Raw genomic sequence first — 23,013 nt, 5'->3', positions numbered from 1 at the left:
GATGGTTCAACATACACAAATCAATCAATGTGATACACCACACCAACAAAAGAAAAGACAAAAACCACATGATCACCTCAATGATGCAAAACAATTTTTTTGATAAAATTCAACATCCATTCATGACAAAAACTCTTACCAAAGTGGGTGTAGAGGGGACATAGCTCAACATAATAAAAGCTATTTATGACAAACCCACATCCAGTATAATACTCAATGGTGAAAAGCTGAAAGCCTTCCCGCTAAAATCTGGAACAAGGCAAGGATGCTCACTCTCACCACTTCTATTCAACATAGTACTGGAAGTCCTAGCCACAGCAATCAGACAAGAAACAGAAATAAAAGGTATCCAAATTGGAAGGGAAGAGGTAAAATTGTCATTATATGCAGATGACATGATACTCTATATAGAAAACCCTAAAGACTCCACACAAAAACTACTAGAACTGATAAACGAATTCAGCAGAGTAGCAGGATACTACTAGGATAACATACAGAAATCGGTTGCATTTCTTTACACTAACAATGAAATATCAGAAAGGGAATGTAAACAATCCCTTTCAAAAACACATCAAAAGAGATATAAATAAAATACTTAGGAATAAATCTCACCAAGGAGATGAAAGACTTACATGCTGAGAACTATAAATCATTAATAAAGGAAACTGAAGATGATTCAAAGAAATGGAAAGATAGCCATGCTCTTGGATTAGAAGAATTAATATTGCTTAAATGGCCATACTATCCAAAGCAATCTACAGATTTAATGTGATCCCTATCAGAACTAGAACATACAAGCCTAAAATTTATATGAAACAATAAAAAACACAGAACTGTCAAAGCAATCATGAGGAAAAAGAAAAAGCAGAAGGCGTGTCCCTCCCAGACTTCAGACAATACTACAAAGCTACAGTAATCAAAAAAGCATGGTAATGGCACAAAAACAGACATTTGGATCAATGGAACAGAACACAAACCCCCAGAAATAAACCCCCACACATACAGTCAATTAATCTTGAACAAAGGAGGCAAGAATATACAATGGAGAACAGACAGTCTTTTCAGCAAGCGGTGCTGGGAAAGTTGAACCACTGCATGTAAAGCAATGAAATTAAAACACATCCTCACACCATACACAAAAATAAACTCAAAATGGCTTAAAGACCTGAATATAAGATATGACACCATAAAACTCTTACAAACTCTTACAAAACTCTTACAAAAGAACATCGGCAAAACATTCTGACATAAATCACACCAATGTTTTCTTAGGGCAGTCTCCCGAGGTAATAGAAATAAAAGCAAAAATAAACAAATGGGAACTAATCAAACTTACAAGCTTCTGTACCGAAAAGGAAACCATAAGCAAAATGAAAAGACAAGCTACAGACTGGGATAAGGTATTTGCAAATGATGCAACTGACAAGGGCTTAACTTCCAAAATATACAAACAGCTCATACAACTCAACAACAAAAAAACAAACAGGGCTTCCCTGGTGGCGCAGTGGTTGACAGTCCGCCTGCCAATGCAGGGGACACAGGTTTGTGCCCCAGTCTGGGAAGATCCCACATGCCGCAGAGCGGCTGTGCCCATGAGCCATGGCCGCTGAGCCTGCGCGTCTGGAGCCTGTTTCTCCGCGATGGGAGAGGCCACAACGGTGAGAGGCCCGCGTACCGCAAAAAAAAAACAAAAAACAAAACAAAAAACCCCACAAACAACCCAACTAAAAAATGGGCAGAAGACCTAAATAGACATTTCTCCAGATGACATACAGAGGGCCAACAGGCACAAGAAAAGATGCTCAACATCGCTAATTACTATAGAAATGCAAATCAAAACTACAAGGAGGTATCACCTCACACCAGGCAGAATGGCCATCTTTAAAATGTCTACAAATAACAAATGCTAGAGAGGGTGTAGAGAAAAGGGAACCCTCCTACACTGTTGGTGGGAAGGTAAGTTGGTGCAGCTACTGTGGAAAACAGTATGGAGTTTCCTCAAAAAATTAAAAATAGAGTTGCCATATGATCCAGCAATCCTGCTCCTGGGCATATATCAGGACAAAACTATAATTCAAAAAGATACATACACCCCTATGTTCACAGCAGCACTATTCACAATAACCAAGACACGAAAACAACCTAAATGTCCATCGACAGATGAATGGATAAAGAAGATGTAGTACATATATAAAATGTACTATGCTATGCAGCCATAAAAAAGAATGAAATAATGTCATTTGCAGCTCATGCATGACTTAAGAGATTATCATACTAAGTGAAGTAAGTCAGAAAGAGAAAGGCAGACACCATATGATATCATTTATATGTAGAATCTAAAATAGGACACAAATGAACTTATCTACGAAACAGAAACAGACTCACAGACATAGAGAACAGACTTGTGGTGGCTAAGGGGGAAGGGGGTAGGGGAGGGAGGGATTGGGAGTTTGGGATTAGCAGATGCAAACTATTATATACAGAATGGGTAAACAACAAGGTCCTACTGTATAGCACAGAGAATTATATTCAATATCCTGTGATAAACCATATTGGAAAAGAATATAAAAAAGAATGTGTGTGTGTATATACATATATGTATAACTGAATCACTTTGCTGTACAGCAGGAATTAACTCAACATTTGTATCAACTATTTTTCAATTACATACATAAAATTTTGAAAGATTAATGCCTTAACAGGTGCTAAAACTATCCGGTTTAATTATTTATTTTTGGCAGAAGTCTTATGTTCCTAAAGAGAACAAATCTCTAATTACTTTCAGGGTTTAATCTCTAGTTTTTCTCTGAGGGTGGAGTGACACAGTATAGGGAGCGCTGGCTTGGCAGCAGTTCTGGAACTCATCTTGGGTTGTAATAAGCTTCATTTAAGTCCATGATAGGACACAGGTGCTATAAAATCCAACATCATTTTGGCCTATATTAATAGTAAGATAGTTTTCAGACTTGGGCAAAATCAGACCGCCAAGTCTCATTCAGGGAGGGTTAGCCCGCCAGGCATTTGAAGTGTGGGGGTAATCCTGGTTGTCCCATCTTATGACACTGACAAGTACTGACAAGGCACTGACAAGCCAGAGCCTTCAGAAAATGAAGGGACCCAATGAGGAAGGGACCAGAAGCCACCTCATCCTGAATCTCGGGGGTTTGAGAGAAGATACAACAGTGCCCAAGTATTCACAGGGATGCTGAAGGAGAAGGAATAGGGTATGTCTGGGCTGCTTTGAGGGCATCAGTGGGTGAAGTCACAGAGATGTAAGGGGCTGTGTACTGTACGACAGAACACAATTACCTGATGGTGGAGGAGGCTGGCAATCTAGTGGGAGCACAGGAAGTGGGATCTTATGACATTATCATCCTGTAAGGACAAGCCTCACAAAGTCTCCCACACCCATTTAAGGGAAACGGCTTCATTCACAGATTCTGCCACTGCAAATATGCCCACCACAATGCCTTCTGCCCCCATCCAGGCATGCTGCACTGTCCACTAAGAGGTGGGTCCACTTCCCCAAAGCAAAGAAGAAACCACAATGAGATGGTAGGAGGGGCACAATCACAAAAAAATCATCTTACATACCTGCCAGGTGGGCGACCCACAGACTGGAAAATAATTATATCACAGAGGTTCTCTCACAGGAGTGAAAGATCTGAGCTCCACGTTAGGCTCCCCAGCCTGGGGGTCTGGCATCAGGACGAGGATCTACCAGAGCATCTGGCTTTGAAGGCCAGCAGGGTTTGATCGCAGGAGCTCCACAGGACTGGGAGAAACAGAGACTCCACTCTTGGAGGGCGCACACAAGGTCTCGTGTGCACCAGGACCCAGAGGAAAAAGCAGTGTTCTCATGGGAGCTTGGACCAGACCTACGTGCTGGTATTGGAGGATCTCCTGCTCAGGTCAGGGGGTGGCTGTGGCTCACTGCAGGGAAAAAGATACTGACGGGGGTACTTCTGGGAAGTACTCAATGCTGTGAGCCATTTTCTCACCAAGACCTGGCTCCACCCAACAGCCTGTAGGCTCCAGTGCTGGGACACCTCAGGCCAAACAACAGGGCGGGAACACAGCCCTACCCCATCAGCAGACAGCCTGCCTAAAGTCTTCCCAAACCCACAGCTGCCCTCTAAACACACCCCTTGACACAGCCCTGCTCACCAGAGGGGCAATACCCAGCACCACCCGCCAGTGGACAGGAACCAGCCCCTCCCACCAGGAAGCCTGCACAAGCCTCTTAGAACAGCTTCATCCACCAGTGGGCAGACAGCAGAAGCAAGAACTACAACCCTGCAGCCTGCAGAACAGAAACCGCAATCACAGAAAGTTAGATAAAATGAGACAGCAGAGGAATATGTCCCAGATGAAGGAACAAGATTAAAACCCCAGAAGAACAACTAAGTCAAGTGGAGACAGGCAACCTACCCAAAAAAGAGTTCAGAGTAATGATAGTAAAGATGATCCAAGATCTCAGAAAAAGAAAAGAGGCGAGGATCGAGAAGATACAAGAAATGTTTAACAAAGAGCTATAAGATCTAAAGAACAAACAGATGAACAATACAATAACTGAAATGAAAAATAGAAGGAATCAATAACAGAATAACTGAGGCAGAAGAATGGATAACTGAGCTGGAAGACAGAATGGTAATCACTGCTGTGGAACCGAATAAAGAAAAATCAATGAAACGAAATGAGGACAGTCTAAGAGAACTTTATGACAACATTCACATTATGGGGATCCCAGAAGAAGAGAGAGAAAGAACCTGAGAAAATATCTGAAGAGATAACAGCTGAAAACTTCCCTAACATAGGAAAGGAAACAGACACCCAAGTCCAGGAAGTGCAGAGAATCCCAGGCAGGATAAACTCAAGGAGGAACATGCCAAGACACATAGTAATCAAACTGACTAAAAGCAACAAGGGAATTCCCATAAGGTTATCAGCTGATTTTTCAGCAGAAACTCTGCAGGCCAGAAGGGAGTGGCACAATATATTTAAAGTGATGAACGGTAAGAACCTACAACCAAGAAAACTCTACCCAGCAAGGCTCTCATTCAGATTCAATGGAGAAATCAAAATCTTTACAGACAAGCAAAAGCTAAGAGAATTCAGCACCACCAGACCACATTTGCAAAAAATGCTACAGGAACGTCTCTAGGTAGAAAAGAAAAGGCCACAACTAGAAACAAGAAAATTATTTATAGAAAAGCTCACCAATAAAGGCAAACATACAGTAAAGGTAGGAAATCATCCACACACAAATATCAAAACCAGCAACTGTGAGAAGAGGAGAGTACAAATGCAAGATACTGGAAATGCATTTGAAATTAAAAGACCAGCAACTTAAAACAATCTTGTTTATATATAGACTGCTATATCAAAACCTCATGGGAACTGCAAACCGAAAATCTACAATAGATACACAGAAAAGAAAAAGGAATCCGAACACAACACTAAAATTAGTCATCAAATCACAAGAGAAGAGAACAAAAGAGGACAGGCAGAAAAAAGACATACAAAAACAAATCCAAAACAATTAACAAAATGATGATAAGAACATACATATCAATAATTACCTTAAATGTAAATGGATTAAATGCTCCAACCAAAAGACACAGACTTGCTGAATGGATACAAAAAGAAGACCCGTATATGTGCTGTCTACAAGAGACCCACATCAGACCTAGGGACACATACAGACTGAAAGTGAGGTGATCAGAAAAGGAATTCCATGCAAATGGAAATCAAAAGAAAGCTACAGTAGCAATATTCATATCAGACAAAAATAGACTTTAAAATAAAGACTGTTACAAGAGACAATGGAGGACACTGCATAATGATGAAGGGATCAATCCAACAAGAATATGGAAGAATTGTAAATATATATGCACCCAACGCAGAAGCACCTCAACATATAAGGCAAATGCTAACAGCCATAAAAGGAGAAATTAACAGTAACACGATAATAGTAGGGGACTTTAACAACCCACTTTCATCAGTGGACAGATCATCAGACAGAAAATCAATAAGGAAACACAGGTCTTAAATGACACATTAGACCAGATGGACTTAATTGCTATTTTTAGTGCATTATCCAAAAGTAACAGAGTATATATTCCTTTCAAGTACACATGGAACATTCTCCAGGATTGATCACATGCTGGGCCACAAAGTGAGCCTTAGTAAATTTTAAAAATTGAAATCATATCAAGCATCTTTTCCAACCACAACACTACGAGATTAGAAATCAACTACAAGAAAACGCCTGTAAAAAACACAAACACATAGAGGCTAAACAATATGCTATCAATACTAAACAACCAGTGGATCACTGAAGAAATCAGAGGAAATAAAAAAATACTGAGAGATAAATGAAAACGAAAGCATGATGATCCAAAACCTATGGGACGCAGCAAAATCAGTTCTAAGAGGGAACTTTATAGCCATACAATCTTACTTCAGGAAACATAATAATCTCAAAGAAACAACCTAACTTTACAACTAATGCAACTAGAGAAAGAAGAACAAATAAAACCCAAAGTTAGCAGAAGGAAAGAAACCATAAAGATCAGAGCAGAAATGAATGAAATAGAAATGAAGAAATCAATAGATAAGGTCAATGAAACTAAAAGCTGATTCTTTGAAAAGATAAACAAAACTGACAAACCTTTAACCAGATTCATGAAGAAAAAAAGCAGGAGGACTCAAATCAATAAAATTAGGAGTGAAAAAGAAGTTACAACTGACACCACAGAAATACAAAGGATCATAAGAGACTACTACACACAACTATATGACAACCACAAAGAAATGGACAAATGCTTATTATTAGCAAGGTATAATCTTCCAACACTGGACCAGGAAGAAACAGCAAATATGAGCAGACCAATCATAAGTACTGAAATTGAACCTGTGATTTAAAAAACTCCCAACAAACAAAAGTCCAGGACCAGATGGCTTCACAGGTGAATTCTATCAAACATTTAGAGAAGAGTTAACACCTATCCTTTCAAACTATTCCAAAAGATTGCAGAGCTCATTCTAGAGGCCACCATCACACTGATTCCAAAACCAGACAAAGATACCACAAAAAAAAAGTAAATTACAGGCCAGTATCACTGAAGAACATGGACACAAAAATCCTCAACAAAATACTAGCAAACCGAATCCAACAATACACTAAAAGAATCATACACCATGATCAAGTGGGATTTATCCCAAGATGCAAGGATTCTTCAATATCCACAAATCAATCAGTGTGATACACCACATTAACAAATTGAAGAATAAAAACCATACGATCATCTCAATAGATGCAGAAAAAGCTTTTGACAAAATTCAATACCAATTTATGATTAAAAACTCTCCAGAAAGTGGGCACAGAGAGAACATACCTCAACATGATTAAGGCCATATATGACAAACCTACAGCTAACATCATACTTAATGGTGAAAAACCTGGATGCATTTCCTCTAAGATCAGGAACAAGACAAGGATGTCCACTCTCACCACTTTTATTCAACATAGTTTTGGAAGTTCTAGCCACAGCAAGCAGAGAAGAAAAAGAAATAAAAGGAATCCAAAATGGAAAAGAAGTTAAACTGTCACTATTTGCAGATGACATGATACTGTACATAGAAAATCCTAAAGATGCTACCAGAAAACTACCAGAGGTCATCAATGAATTTGGTAAAGTTGCAGGATACAAAATTAATACACAGAAATCTATTGCATTTCTATACACTAACAACAAAAGATCAGAAAGAGAAATTAAGGAAACGATCCCATTTACTGTCACATCAAAAAGAATAAAATACCTAGGAATAAACCTAATAAAAATAAAAGACACTGATGAAAGAAATCGAAGATGACACAACCAGATGGAAAGATATACCATGTTCTTGGATTGGAAGAATCAATATTGTCAAAATGACTATACTACCCAAAGCAATCTACAGATTCAATGCAATCCCTGTCAAATTACCGATGGAATTTTTCACAGAACTAGAACAAAAAAAATTTTTTGAATTTGTATGGAGACACAAAAGATCCCGAATAGCCAAAGCAGTCTTGAGAAAGAAAAATGGAGCTGGCAGTATCAGGCTCCCTGACATCAGACTATACTGCAAAGCTCCAGTGATCAAAACAGTATGGTACTGGCACAACAACAGAAATACAGATCAATGGAACAGGACAGGAAGTCCACAGATAAACCCATGCACTTATGGTCACCTAATCTATGATAAAGGAGGCAAGCATATACAGTGGAGAAAAGATAGTCTCTTCAATACATGGTGCTGAGAAAACTGGACAGCTACATGTGAAAGAATGAAATTAGAATGTTCTTTAACGCTAAACTCAAAATGGGTTAATGACCTAAATGTAAGACCAGATACTGTAAAACTCTTAGAGAAAAACATAGGCACAACACTCTTGGACATAAACTGCAGCAATATCTTTTTCGATCTGTCTTCTAGAGTAATGGAAATAAAAAGAAAAACAAACAAATGGGAACAGATTAAACTCAAAAGGTTTTGCACAGCAAAGAAAATGAAAAAAGCCCCCAAAAGACAACTATGGAATGGGAGAAAATATTTGCAAACAATGCAACTGACAAGGGCTTAATTTCCAAAATTTACAAGCAGTTCACGCAGCTCAATATCAAAAAACAAACAAAAAAGTAACCCAATCAAAAAATGGGCAGAAGACCTAAATAGACATTTCTCCAAAGAAGACATAGAGGTGGCCAAGAGGCACGTGAAAAGATACTCAACATTTTTAATTTTTAGAGAAATGCAAATCAAAACTACAATGAGGTATCACCTCACACCAGTCAGAATGGCCATCATCAAAAAGTCTACAAACAGGGAACTTCCCTGGTGGCGCACTGGTTAAGAATCCACCTGCCAATGTAGGGGACATGGGTTAGAGCCCTGCTCCGGGAAGATCCCACATGCCGCGGAGCAACTAAGCCCGTGTGCCACAACTACTGAGCCTGCATACTACAGCCCATGAGCCACAACTACTGAGCCCGCGTGCCAAAACTACTGAAGCCCATGCACCTAGAGCCTGTGCTCCACAACAGGAGAAGCCACTGCAATGAGAAGCCCACGCACCACAACAAAGAGTAGCCCCTGCTCACCACAACTAGAGAAAGCCCGTGTGCAGCAACAAAGACCCAACTCAGCCAAAAATAAGTAAATAAAATAAATAAATTTATTTTTTTAAAAAGTCTATAAACAATAAATGTTGGAGAGGATGTGGAGAAAAGGGAAACCTCCTACAGGGCTGGAGAAAAGGGAACCCTCCTACAGGGTTGGTGGGACTATAAATTGGTACAGCCACTCTGGAGAAGAGTATGGAGGTTCCTTAAGAAACTAAAAACAGAGCTACCATATGATTAAGCAATCCCACTCCTGGGCATATATCTGGAGAAAATCATGGTTCAAGAGGATACATGTACCCCAATGTTCAGGATTTATATGAATTGCCAGTATGAATTCTGTGAGTTTTAGAAGTTTATTAAACTATGTTATATCCTTTTCTTTGCGGGGTGGCTGTTTGTGTTTGTGTATTTGTGTGTGTGTGTTTGACAGTTTTACTCTTTTTGCTCATTTCATCAGGAATATGGGAAGGAAGTTCTGCAATGATTTTTTTAAATTTTTTATTTTATATTGAAGTACAGTTGATTTACAATGCTGTTAGTTTCACGTGTACAGCAAAGTGATTCAGTTATACATATACATATATCTATTCTTTTTCAAATTCTTTTCCCATTTAGGTCCTGAAAATTCTAACAGCCCACCAACCTGGAGAGATATAAACTGAGTGTCTTTCTCCTTTTACTTCTGTTTGATGGAGAAGAAGAGATGATGGGACAGGGGGTGGGAAGAAAGAGGTGAGATGGAAAAGTTAAGAATGGGGCTGACACACAACTAGAAATCTGGACACAACATATAAAGCAATGATTTTCAGATAGTGCAAGACAGGGAGCCCAGGGAGAAGGGGTATGGACACAAGGTCCAGCTCATTGCCTGGAGAGCTTCCCAAACAGAGCCCAACAGCCCCTCTCTGGAGCTCAGGGAGGCAAAGCGGCTGCAAGGGTAGTGGTGGAGAGGGAGGGAGGGCTACAACAGCTATTGTAAATATACAATAGGATATTGTATCATGAGCACAAAGGGAGGGAGAGGATATCATGAGCACAAAGAAGAGAAGCAGGAAATTCAAAATAAAAACCCCACCGGACAGGATTAATGGCAGATTAGACGCTGTAGAACATACAGCAGTATTGTTTGAAGACTAGAAAACTTGAAGACTAGCATTGCTTGCAGCACTAGAAACTATTAAGAAAAAACAAACAGCAAAAAGGCCTAAACAAATGAACAGTGCATCTGTGACTTATGGGATAGTATCAAGCAGTACATATGTACAAATGGAGTTACAGGAGGAGAGGGGAGAAAGGGTAAAACAGAAAAAAATTTAAAGAAACTATGGCTGAAAAATTTCCAAGTTTGATGAAAACTGTAAATCCATATATAGAAAAACCTCAAAGAACTCTAAGCCGAAAAAACACAAAGAAAGCCACACTAAGGCCCATCATGATCTTTTAAAAAAAATCTAAAAAAAACAAAGACCCCAACAAAAAGATGCTCAAACTCTATACACTTATTAGACTTGCTAAACTGATAATAACAAACGTTGACAAGGGTGTGGGGTAACTGGAACTCTCATAACACTGCTGGGGGCAATTCACAATGGAACAGTTCATAAAGCAGTTTGTAAAGCAGTTGGCAATTTCTTATAGAGTCTGACATACACTTACCATATGAGCAACTCCACTCATAGGTATTTACCCAAGAAAAATAAAAACATACGTTCACACAAAGACTTGAACGTGAATGTTCATTGCGGCTGTATTCTTAATAGGTAAAACCTGGAAGCAACCCAAATGTCCATCAACTAGTGAACATACGAAGTATGGTACACCCATAGGATAGAATACTATTCATCAATTAAAAGGAATAGCTTACTGAAACACACATCAACTTGGATGAATCTCAGAAGCATTATCCTAAATGCAAGAAGCTGGCACAAAGTTTATTCCTACACGATTCCATTTATGTGACATTCTGGAATGCGTGAAACTAGAGATGGCAATCAGACCAGCGATCAGCAAGGTGGTGGAGTTTACTACGAAGAGGCACAAGGGAACTTCTAGGGATGATGCTCTATCATCACTGTGGTAGGTTGCATGATTATATACATTTGTCAAAATTCATTGAACTGCGCAGTTAAAATTGGTGAATTTTATTTTATGTAAATTATACCTCAACAATGCTCATCAAAAAAGAGAGAATGGTGCTATCTAATGAGTGTGAGGTCTTGAGGGCTGGCTTCTGAATTAAAGAAGCAATCAGAAGCCTGCGGGAATGAATTACACCCTCTCCCCAGTTATGCAGCAGAAACCCTAGAACAGGACATTTACAAACTCTGAGAAAGCTGGGTCCAAGTATCGGAACAAAGGCTGTCTATGACCCCAGCTGAGATTTCTCTCTTCTCCGCCATTCCCTCAGGCTACAGAAAAGCATGGGCGATTTCTTGGACTGGTGGTGAGAGCGAACCAGTTTAAATATTGAGCTTAGAGCAAGCAACATGGGAACTACAGTCCGGAGCCAACTGGTGATGTTTAAACCTGGATAATGGAAAAATAACAATATGCCTAACTGCCCACCCAGAAATATTAAAAAGTGCTAACTCATCTTTCATAGCAGAAGGGCAACCAACAAAGCTTATAACTGAAATGTATAGCTTTCAAAAACCCAACAAAATGACTCCAATTAACATTTTTCATAGTCTCTTTTCTTAACCTCAGAGGGATTTTATAGGAAAGAAAAACCTCTAGGGTAAAAATTGTTCAGCAATTCATTTAGTTTCTTTATGGTTTGCTTTTTTCCTGTTAAATTAAGTGAAGTGAAACTTAGTACTTAAAAAAATTAAATAGAGAAATTATAGTGGGATTCTATCTATTGATACACCTTATTTCATAATAACTGAGACACTAGTACTTATGAGACATACATACCACTATTTTATACACCACTAAGGAAGAAAATCACTCCAATTTAACTAGGCTACAATGCAAAGATGCCATGCATTATAAGATACACACCAATATCAAAGATGTGAAAAACGGGAAAAAAGTATGACTCAGGATCAAAAACATGTATCTCCATCCATCCATCCATATGCATATAAAAAGGTTCCTGGAATAAGGTCACTTACATTTAATAATAATTATTTCTCAGAGGGAGGATCTGAGGTCATTTTAAAACTTATCTTTTATACATTAAAAAAGTTCTCTAAAATGAAGACATATTTACAAAAACAAATGAATGATTTTTATTCAAAGAAAAAAATGACTGGAAGTAAATATGCCAAGATGTTAACAGCGGGTCATTCTGGATATGGAATCAGAGGTGACATTTCTCCTTCGTTCATTTCTGTATTTTAAAGCAACTCTTAAAGTTGAAAAAACTAAACAAAGCTAGCAAGGACTCATGAAAACTGGGCTGGACATCCTTGGACGAAAGGAGTTTGTGGCCAGGCGCCTGCTCTGGGGGTGACCCATCACCCCGGCTCTCACACTGCAAGTCCTTCATCCTGCGATGATTGGCCACCCTGCCTCCCTTGCCGTTCACATGAGTGGGGTGATTCAGAAGGAAAGACACTTCTGATTTGACTCGAGTGGTGGCACTCAATTTTTTAGGGTGCCTGCGAATCCCCTGAGGAACGTGTCACACAGCCAGATTCCTGTGTCCACCCCTGAGATGCTGACCCAGGAGGTCTGTGGTGGGGCTTAGGAGACTATGTTTTAAGCACCCAGGTAATTCTTACACCTGGCCTCACAGCTCCGGGGCTCCCTCAGCACGTCTGGAGGGAAAGTCTGGAACCTTCCCCAAGCCTCTGTGCCCCTATGAGGGCACCCGCTGCCAACTACATACCACACAGGGCCCTGGAGGGCTGGACTCCAAGGTCTGCGCAAAGAACAGGTGGTGAGGGGAACTCAAGGGACCCATCCCCTCCTGCCAGGAAAAGGCTGGGAGCTCAACTCAGACCCAAACTCGTGTCTAAAACTCCACCGGCACTGATTCTTCTAAAGAAAGTTTAAACCCGAGAAATATGCAGCAATGAAAAAAGCCCTCCTACTGTACAGAAAAGACACACAGACCTCTCCAACTCTTCCCCACTCAGCGCTTGGGTTCTACCATACTCAAACATCAGCTACAGCAAATACTACTCTGGGAATTTTAAAAAGATCTATTACCCCGTTCTATACGTTTGTTTCCATATGTACGTAAGTCTGAGGTGCTAATTTTATCTCCTGGACATAATTCAAAAGAAAACAGTCTCCTCAGTGTAGCTGTTTGGTTCAATTTCATGTTTCTAAAACCTGAGCCATTACTTTATGTCAGCTGTTTTTCATGAATATGTGCGCCAGCCTCCCATTTTCAGGGGTTCTTAGCCCAGTACTTCTCAAACTGTAATGTGCATAAGAATCCCCCGGGATCTTGTAAAAAGGCAGATTCTGACTCAGCAGGCCTGGGGCAGGGCCCGGGAGTCTGCATTGTGAACAAGCTCCCAGGTGAGGCCCAGGCTGCTGGTTCCTGGACCAGAATGGAGTAGCAAGGATAGCTGACAGATGAAAAGTTTGCTCCCTAAGTCTGTTTTGCCTATAATAAAATAAAAGCCAACAGGGCTATAGACTACGATGCAATCTTCTCCTGAGGTCTGCAGGAAATTGGTAGTGTACAACCCCATCTCTGGTTGGGAGTGAGTCAGCAAGTTGTAAAGCCAAATTCCTCTTCATTGTAAATTTTTCTATCTGCTGTTTACTGAACTGCAAATGACCAGAGTTAAATACTAAGCAGAAGATCCAGAGATGCAAAAAAAGTACATGTGTAGGAAGGGAAGTATTTGAAGACGTTTAGAAAATGACTTATTATAAAGATGAGTAAGGGTTTAAGATGAGAAAGTGCAAGTTGGCTAGCTCTGAAAGGGTGACTTTTCATTAAATTAAATCAGAAAACTGTTGTCAGCTGCAGGAGGGATCTTTTTTTTTTGTCTAAATTGTAGTTTATTATCATCTACATGTATGTATTTCCCAAATTTTTTTTACATGAGTATATGTTACTTTGAAAATTAGGGATGCAGGATGGATCTTTTAACTTGAAGGGGAACAGAGAAATTAAAAGAGGCAGCTGTGATCATGTCTTTTGAATTCAACTGAGAAGAAAGTTTGGAGGGTGAACCGGAGAGTAATTTTACATTGAGCTGTCCAAGGCCCAGAGTGAAATAATGTTTCTGTGTTATTATTATTCAAGGTCCCAAACACTGAGATAAAGAAAAGATCAGAGAGACAAAATGCAAAAAAAGTTCCAAGGCACATATATAACATTAGTTTTAAAATCATGTCATATTATATATACCATAGAGAAAAAGACTGGGAGAATGTACAGCAAAAGACCCTGGACGGTGGGACTATGTTTACCTTTGGTTATGCTATTTTGACATTTTCTATAATGAAAAAATATACTTTTATAATAAAAGTAATAAAAGTTAATTTTTTCAAATGGTCATGCTGAGATAGGAAGATGGAAGGAAAGGAGGGAAGGAGGGAGGGAGGGAGAGAGAGACAGACAGAAAGAAAGGAAAAGAAAGAAAGAAGGAAGCAGATAAACAAACAGATATAGATGGTTTCTCCCTTGAAGGGAAATTTTTTTCAAATAGCAATTCCTTTACATATTTCTTTTGATTATGCCCCCCACAATTCTATCCTACTTTTTCCCTGGGATCATATTGACATTAAGGCTGTGATTATACTTTAAAGCATTGAATGAAATCTGAAGAACTAGAATCTTCAAATTCCCAGTCATTCCTCTGTAATCAATGCTTTCTATTTCACATGTAGCAACTGGCATTTATGAACTTTACGATGCTTTAAGGACGAAATGCAGATCCTTTCCCTTCTTGGCAGAATCCACAAGGTGCCAACTGCTCGAGTCCCCTGTTCTCCCTCGGAGCTGCACTGCCCAGCTACTGTGCCCACAGCAGACTCTCCAGAAAGCAGAGTTTTCTTTCGATTTTTGTGACCATGCCATAGCTTCAAGTGGCTGGTAATGGACAGTGCAGGAAATGGTATACTAACAGGAAGAAACATGCTGAACAAGGATGCAAAATCACCAGCATCAGAAACAACTCGGAAAATACCTTTAAGATGGTAATATTCCAGGTAAAGCTCTCCACAGCTTTTTGCAGTTTGCGTTCCTTCAGACCTTCCTTGGTGCCTATGCTGTGCAAGTGTTCATGGAATTCCATGGCTGAAAGAAACAGAAAGACAAAGGATATTACTTCCCCACCCAATCTGTGGTAATGAGCCGGCAATATTTACTTTTCTAGGTACAGCTGAAACGATTCCAACCTCCACTGAGATTTCATAAAGTGCCTATTTAAGAATGTAACAATGGGGGAAACACTGAAATTCACGGCATCCGTGAGGCAGAAGGCGTCTTAGAGGTGGGTGCGCATGGATTGGAAGGGCTGCAGGGCACAGGTGACCGTCCTCATTCTTACGTTAGAGATGAGATGTCTGAGGCTCAGCCAGGTTCAGAGACACTGAGGCTGTGGAGGGAGCAGCAGAACAGCTGGACCAGAATCCAGGTCTTTGGAATCTCAGAGGCAGATTTCAGCTCTGCCAAGGACACGATGTTGGCAGTTAGGGATGAAAAGAATGCAAAGCAATGTATCTCCTGTCCCAGTAAAAGTCAATCTGAGGTCAGACCCCAAGCCTACTGTAGAGGGGAGGGGATGGGGAGAAAGCCCAAGAACTCTAACTCTGAATAATTTACATAATCAATGCATATTCCCCATTATCATTCAAAATAGCCTGAGGCAGGAGTGGCGTGCCAGTCCTCTTCCTGGTTTAATATCATTAAAACTCATGGAAAGTTTTCATATTCACCTACAGTCACTTATCCCATCTCTGGCCAATGGGAACCCCGCAGGTGGGTTCCTAGGTTCTTCTGAAATCACTAATTAGTCTTTGATATGTCCCTTGCTTTCCAGCACAAGATGTTCTAGACCTACCAAGTACATTTCTCATCACAGACGTGGAACCAGGCATTTCTCCAGGGACCTCTGGACTCTTACAGTGGGGAATGGTGTTTAAAGACCACAATCTGGGGGCTAGGAGTGTGCATTGTTACTGAGTTTCCACTGTTTTCTAGGCCTTTATATTGAACAGATCTCAGGTACATGGAGGTTGTTTTTTTTTTTTTTTTTGCGGTACGCGGGACTCTCACTGTTGTGGCCTCTCCCGTTGCGGAGCACAGGCTCCGGACGCGCAGGCTCAGCGGCCATGGCTCACGGGCCCAGCTGCTCCGCGGCATGTGGGATCTTCCCGGACCGGGGCACGAACCCGTGTCCCCTGCATCGGCAGGCGGACTCTCAACCACTGCGCCACCAGGGAAGCCCGGAGTATTTTTTTTAAGGGAAGAATAAGATCTTATTCATACTTCTAATTCAAATTTAAATATACAGGAATTTTACATAATTTTAAAAAATCTTATGCTTATTTCTTTTCTCTTAGAAAGGTAGACAAGGTAGACAATCTTAATTCTTAGCCACACAAACATAACCAATAGTAAGACCGCTAAATACAATTTAAACTCTGCATTTTTTTTGTCCTTAGAGTATCTCATTGAGAATGTACAGAAGAAGTATTGTGTTCTAAGGTCTGTCAGAATAATTACTTTCTTTATGTGGATATGTCACTTAACAAAGTATAATTCCCTTCATTTGTTTCCTTTCCCCACCCCCCACCCCGCCCCGTATGTGGCGGGTGGGAAGTGATTTTGCTTTTTTGGATATAATTTGTTTTATGATTCCAAAGTCAAACTATATATCAGGGTGCATTCAGGTAAATCTTACTTTCTTCCTGGTCTCCTCTACTCTGACCCCTCCCTCCCCCTACACATTTTTCTTAGTTTTAAATTTATCTTTTTTTGTTGTTGTTGTTGTTTTGGTTTGGTTTTTTTTGCGGTACGCGGGCCTCTCACTGTTCTGGCCTCTCCCGTTGCGGAGCACAGGCTCCGGACGCGCAGGCTCAGCGGCCACGGCTCACGGGCCCAGCCGCTCCGCGGCATGTGGGATCCTCCCGGACCGGGGCAAGAACCCGTGTCCCCTGCATTGGCAGGTGGACTCTCAACCACTGCGCCACCAGGGAAGCCCTAAATTTATCTTTTATTGTCTTGTTTCTCCTTGAAAATCTAAGCAAATGTGTTCACATATCCACAGTCCTCCCTTTCTTGCACAAAGGCAGCATACCACGCACACAGCTCTGTACCGTGGTTTTTCTCCTCAGGTAACTACGTAGTGGAGCTCACTCCCTGCCAGTGTGTCAAGCTCTTCTTCACTCTTTTTCTAACACCTACACAGGCTCCCACATTGTGTGGATGAGCCAGCATTTATTTAACCAGTCCTCACTGATGGACATTGTCTCCAATCTTTTGCTATTACAAATAATGTTGGAGCAGCTGTAATTTTTACAAGACATTTCCGGAGTTCTTTCGTACATTTTTACTGTTCAGTTGGGCATCCTGATTTCTAACTCCCTTTCTATGCAACATCGTTTCAGAGCAGCTCTTTACATCGTGACTGACAGTAACTTTATTCCTTAGTGTCTTTAAACAGTGAAGGAGAGTTGACACAAAGGATAAATACAGTAAGCTGCCGATCTAGTCTTCCTTCTTCTCTATTTTTTCCCCTCCTAATAGGAACTATGGCCCTAATTCCTGTCATGCTATTAAGGCTTAAGAACCTCCCTGGTTTCAAAAAAGAACAGTAATTAGTAAAATTCATTACATTGCCTAGGAAACTACTACACTGACCACTCTCCTTTAATTCAGCCTCTCTGTTGCCAACACCCCAACTTGGTCACTAAACCCCCTCCAGCGCACTGCTGTGTGGCCTGGCTCACATGGGGGGGGGCTGCATCCCCCATATCTAGTTCTGACTTTCCTGGATGTGCTTGGCTTAACAGATGGGAAAAATAGACAGACAAAAAATAATAACCACGAGTAGGTGGCGATGATGTTCTAAAACCCAGGATTTCTGCTAGAGTAAAACACACACACACAATGTTTCCCTGATCAGGTCTGAGAGACTCCCTGGCGTGTGCCGTGATGACTCAGACCCGCTTCCTAGAACATGGCCAGATGAGGCCCCAATGGTAGGACCCCGATGGGTCTTAAGTTTTAATACTTCAGCACGATCTGGATTTCAGGACATCAATCATTAGTATTCATAATGTTTCTATTTCGGATAGTCGGGAAGCATTATGGTCTTATAAGCATCACTGAGGCTCAGTAGATGGACGTCTAGACTGGAACACGGGAAAGAGAAGAGACACAGGAGAAGAGGTGAAGCAGTAACTCTCTGTGTAACAAGAAGGTATAGAGTTGTATGGCCTCCGAGGGGCGTGGGAAGGGAAATGGTTGTGACATTATCGTGGGACCACACCATACAGCTGCCTGACCAGAAGCGGGCTTTTTGAGACGCTTTCTTATTACAAATCTCAATACTGGCACAAAGATGTGACACAATAGTACTGGCGGCTTTTTCAACCACCCAGATGTATGCTTGGGAGCCTCTCGCCACTGGAGGCAGTTGGCTTAACTCGCCTTGCTGACCATCTGACCACTAAGGTGATGAGACGGTGACCGGAACTGCCCCGCGGGGCTTCACTCCAACCAACAGGTAAGAACCTGCAGGTAACACAAGCACGGGACAGCCGAAGGCGGGAATGCCGAGCTCAAACAAATATCTGTCCTAGATTTTAAGAAAGCAGCTTTCAGAAAGTTCAGAAGAACACAGGGCCAGAGGCTGCCTTGAGAAGGACTGAGGACTCAGGGAAGAAACACAGTCAAGATGATAAAAAATGATACCGATTAGGATGAAATGGAGAAACTTTTTTTTTTTTCCTTTGGTCACACCGCGCAGCTTGCAGGATCTTAGTTCCCTGACCAGGGATGGAACCCACAACCTTGGCAGTGAAAGTGCGGAGTTCTAACCACTGGACGGCCAGGGAAGTCCCATGATGAAATGAGGAAGCATTTAAGGAAACAAGTATAGCTGTCTAAAAACCTCATATTCTACATGTCTATGAAAAAGTGAGACAATTCCCCCTTATCCTCCCCCTCTTAAGATATCTATAGCCCAATAAAAGTCCACAGGCAAGTGAAAAGTGTATTATTAATGAAGCTCTTTAAAAATGGGCACAAAGAGGGGCTTCCCTGGTGGCACGGTGGTTGGGAGTCCGTCTGCCGATGCAGGGGACGAGGGTTCGTGCCCTGGTTCGGGAGGATCCCACATGCCGCGGAGCGGCTGGGCCCGTGGGCCATGGCCGCTGGGTCTGCGCGTCCGGGGCCTGTGCTCCACAATGGGAGAGGCCACAACAGTGAGGGGCCTGCGTACCACAAAAAAAAAAAAAAAAGGCACAAAAAGGTGATTAGTTGAAAAATGGAAAAGTTACGTTAAAAATATAAAACCCCACATTTAAAAAAGTGGTCAAGACCATCAGTCCCATTATCATTTATTTCACTGTCTGGTTTGCTACATAACACACCTGTTTCTTTAAAAAATTTTCATATTATTAACTTATAGACTAATCTTTGCAAACATTCCGCCAATCCACTTATATGTAGTATATGTTGATTTAATTTTTAAGGAAAAAAAAGGATTCTCACCTTGATCTAAACAGCATGATTGTACTTTTCACTGCTCCCCTGTGATATGCAAAGTCCAGGCCAAAGACATGATCAAGGGAAACAGAAGACAACTCACCAGGCACTTTACACCTACTATATAGGAAACTTGGAAAGAGGCTATAGAACTTTCCCAAGGAAATGGTAAAGAAAAACTTGAATATTGGTTTGTCTGAGCCCAGTGGCCTAAGGTTTCCCAACTATCATGCATTATTTCTAAACAAGAATCCCAGCCCTTAATATGAGCTCTTGGTTCCATGTCCTGGCTATTGTAAATAAAGCTGCAATGAACATTTTGGTACATGACTCTTTTTGAATTATGGTTTTCTCAGGGTATATGCCCAGTAGTGGGATTGCTGGGTCATATGGTAGTTCTATATTTAGTTTTTTAAGGAACCTCCATACTATTCTCCATAGTGGCGGTATCAATTTACATTCCCACCAACAGTGCAAGAGTGTTCCCTTTTCTCCACATCTTCTCCAACATTTATTGTTTCTAGATTTTTTGATGATGGCCATTCTGACCGGTGTGAGATGATATATCTCATTGTAGCTTTGATTTGCATTTCTCTAATGATTAATGATGTTGAGCATTCTTTCATGTGTTTGATGAATGGATAAAGAAGATGTGGCACATATATACAATGGAATATTACTCAGCCATAAAAAGAAATGAAATTGAGTTATTCGTAGTGAGGTGGATGGACCTAGAGTCTGTTATACAGAGTGAAGTAAGTCAGAAAGAGAAAAACAAATACCGTATGCTAACACATATATATGGAATCTAAGAAAAAAAAAATGTCATGAAGAACCTAGGGGCAAGACGGGAATAAAGACACAGACCTACTAGAGAACGGACTTGAGGATATGGGGAGGGGGAAGGGTAAGCTGTGACAAAGTGAGAGAGAGGCATGGACGTATATACACTACCAAACCTAAAATAGATAGCTAATGGGAAGCAGCCGCACAGCACAGGGAGATCAGCTCGGTGCTGTGTGACCACCTACAGGGGTGGGATAGGGTGGGAGGGAGAAGCAAGAGGGAAGAGATATGGGAACATATGTATATGTATAACTGATTCACTTTGTTATAAAGCAGAAACTAACACACCATTGTAAAGCAATTATACTCCAATAAAGATGTTAAAAAATATATATGAGCTCTTGGGATGGTTGTGTGTATCTAATAATTACACTGCGAGGTAGAACACTGCAGGGGTATCAGACAGGCGCTGACCCTGTTCTAAGGGAATACAAGGGGAGAGAGAATGAGATCATGCCATGGAACTGGGTCTGCCCAAATATAACAAAGAAATCTGATTATATGTCAAGATGCGAACTGCATTATTCCCTTGATATTAAATTACCAGGAAATCTATTCTAACATGTCACAGGAGGTCTTCACATCAACGGTGCATATAAAGAACCTGTCTGGGTTAGATGTTAAGTAACATTCTCCCAATTTCCCAAATTATTTTCAGCAAAGAAACATTAGCCCAGTGAAAATATCCTTATCTTATTAAGAAACTTAGAAGCAGCATCTCTTCTCCGCCTGTAAGTCAAACCATCTGTCTGAAGAGCAGAGTTTTAAAGTAGATGGTGAAAATCAGATAACTAAAAACTTTAAGACTAAGTTACCACCTTCCTTCCCCTGGCCCCCACGAAGAAGCTAAGTTGTTTTCATTTTAAAATTTCTTGTTCTTTAGTTACAGTTTGAAGGTGGTGGGGTTAGGAGCCAGAGAAGAGACAGACAGACAGACATGGGCAAGACAGTCACGATTCTACTTTTTTTTTTTTTCTTTAAATGACTGGCCCAGCTCACATATACAAATATCTATTTCTAAATTATTCTATCTCGAACAAGATTATTTTTTAATGCTTTCTAGTTTCACCTTTTTTAAAAAAGGACTCCAATATGAAACAATCGGGAATATTTACTTGAAGAGATAAAACTGAACTATTACCTCAGATTTCTTTAACAAGTGGATTTTTCACAACAGTTCTCTATTTCTGTAATCAGTAGTCAATATTCATAACACTGAGATGCAAAAGGTCTCATCATTTTGGATAATGAAAGTAATTTCTGATGCTTGAAGTAATAACACTAATTGGTCAGCCAATAACATGTATTGATCAAACTCCATGTACAGGGCATTTGACCATCTGCTGTGTTGAGTCCCATTAAGACCCATTACTTACACGTGCTGAACACTGTAAAAAGCTACAGACTTCTAGAAGCATGGGGAGAAAGCCAGGGTAAGGGGACTAGTGCTTATATTATCTGCTCACTGACAACCATTTCAGAAAGAAATCTTTATAACTTTGTTCTGGAATACAATGGCTGAGTGTACAGGCCTTAGAGTGGCAAATAGGGCAACAGCATTACAACGATGTGAGAACACGTACAATTTCTGCTTTTTTTAATCAATGCCAAAATGAACTCTGTAGGTGCAGTAGCAAATTAGGATTTTTGTATGAGGACTCGTACTATGAAAGGGAGATTCTGTAGGAATGCAAGGACTATGTATTACAAAGTGAAGCTTTACAGAATAGATTACAAACAACTGGCAATGTAAAGATTAATCTTAAGAAATAAATAACCAATCAGAAAAGCTGAAATTTCAGAAAACTTGAGGACAACCATTCTGTGTTTTCTCCTTAGTGAGTAGAGAGAAGAGGAGAATAAACACCTCCTCTGAGAGAGCTGACTGCCCTTGTCCCTATTATAAAATTGTAAACAGTTATGTTGAAAATTTACATAACAAGGAAGAAAGGGAGCTCTTATCATTTCCTGCCAGAGTGTGCTCAGTGGAGTGACAAGAATGCTGAACTCTGATTAAAGAAAGGTGATCTGGGGGTGCCTGTCCCCCACAGACGGGGCCCAGGAGCAGCCAGCATGGCTCAGCCGCGGCCTCGGGGTGCAGGCTGGGCCTCAGGACGCCTGCACCTCCTATTACTTTGCTCAGGAATAAGACCTGGTCGCTCGTGGTGACGGACCTCTGGGCAGCTTTGGGAGGTTAGTTCTGCTTCCCGCCTTCTTACTAACTACACTATTGATTCCACAGACAGGCAAGCATCCCTTTGTACTTACACAAAGTAAATATCTGACTTTTGGCATGTCCCTTGCTTACCAGTTACCAATGTGTCTTTTGCCTGCCTCTCTATGTTGCTGATACTTTAGGGTGAC

The 23,013-nt window shown here is 40.8% G+C and overlaps 1 protein-coding gene across 2 annotated transcripts in view; it reads right to left on the bottom strand.

The window, feature by feature from the left end:
• PLCL2 (phospholipase C like 2) overlaps positions 1 to 23,013 on the bottom strand; it is a 195,260-nt gene that overhangs the window by 14,290 nt on the left and 157,957 nt on the right. For both annotated transcript variants that reach the window (XM_029214150.1, XM_029214151.1), the window contains exon 6: positions 15,275 to 15,384. In XM_029214150.1, coding sequence (XP_029069983.1) covers positions 15,275 to 15,384 — 110 coding nt within the window. The remainder of the gene's footprint in view (positions 1 to 15,274; positions 15,385 to 23,013) is intronic.

Source organism: Monodon monoceros, unplaced genomic scaffold, assembly GCF_005190385.1.
Source record: "Monodon monoceros isolate NGI ecotype Baffin Bay Population unplaced genomic scaffold, NGI_Narwhal_1 Super_Scaffold_11, whole genome shotgun sequence".
Taxonomy (NCBI): Eukaryota; Metazoa; Chordata; class Mammalia; order Artiodactyla; family Monodontidae; genus Monodon; species Monodon monoceros.
The sequence above is the reverse complement of the archived record's forward strand: the minus strand, read 5'-3'. Positions and strand labels throughout refer to the sequence as shown.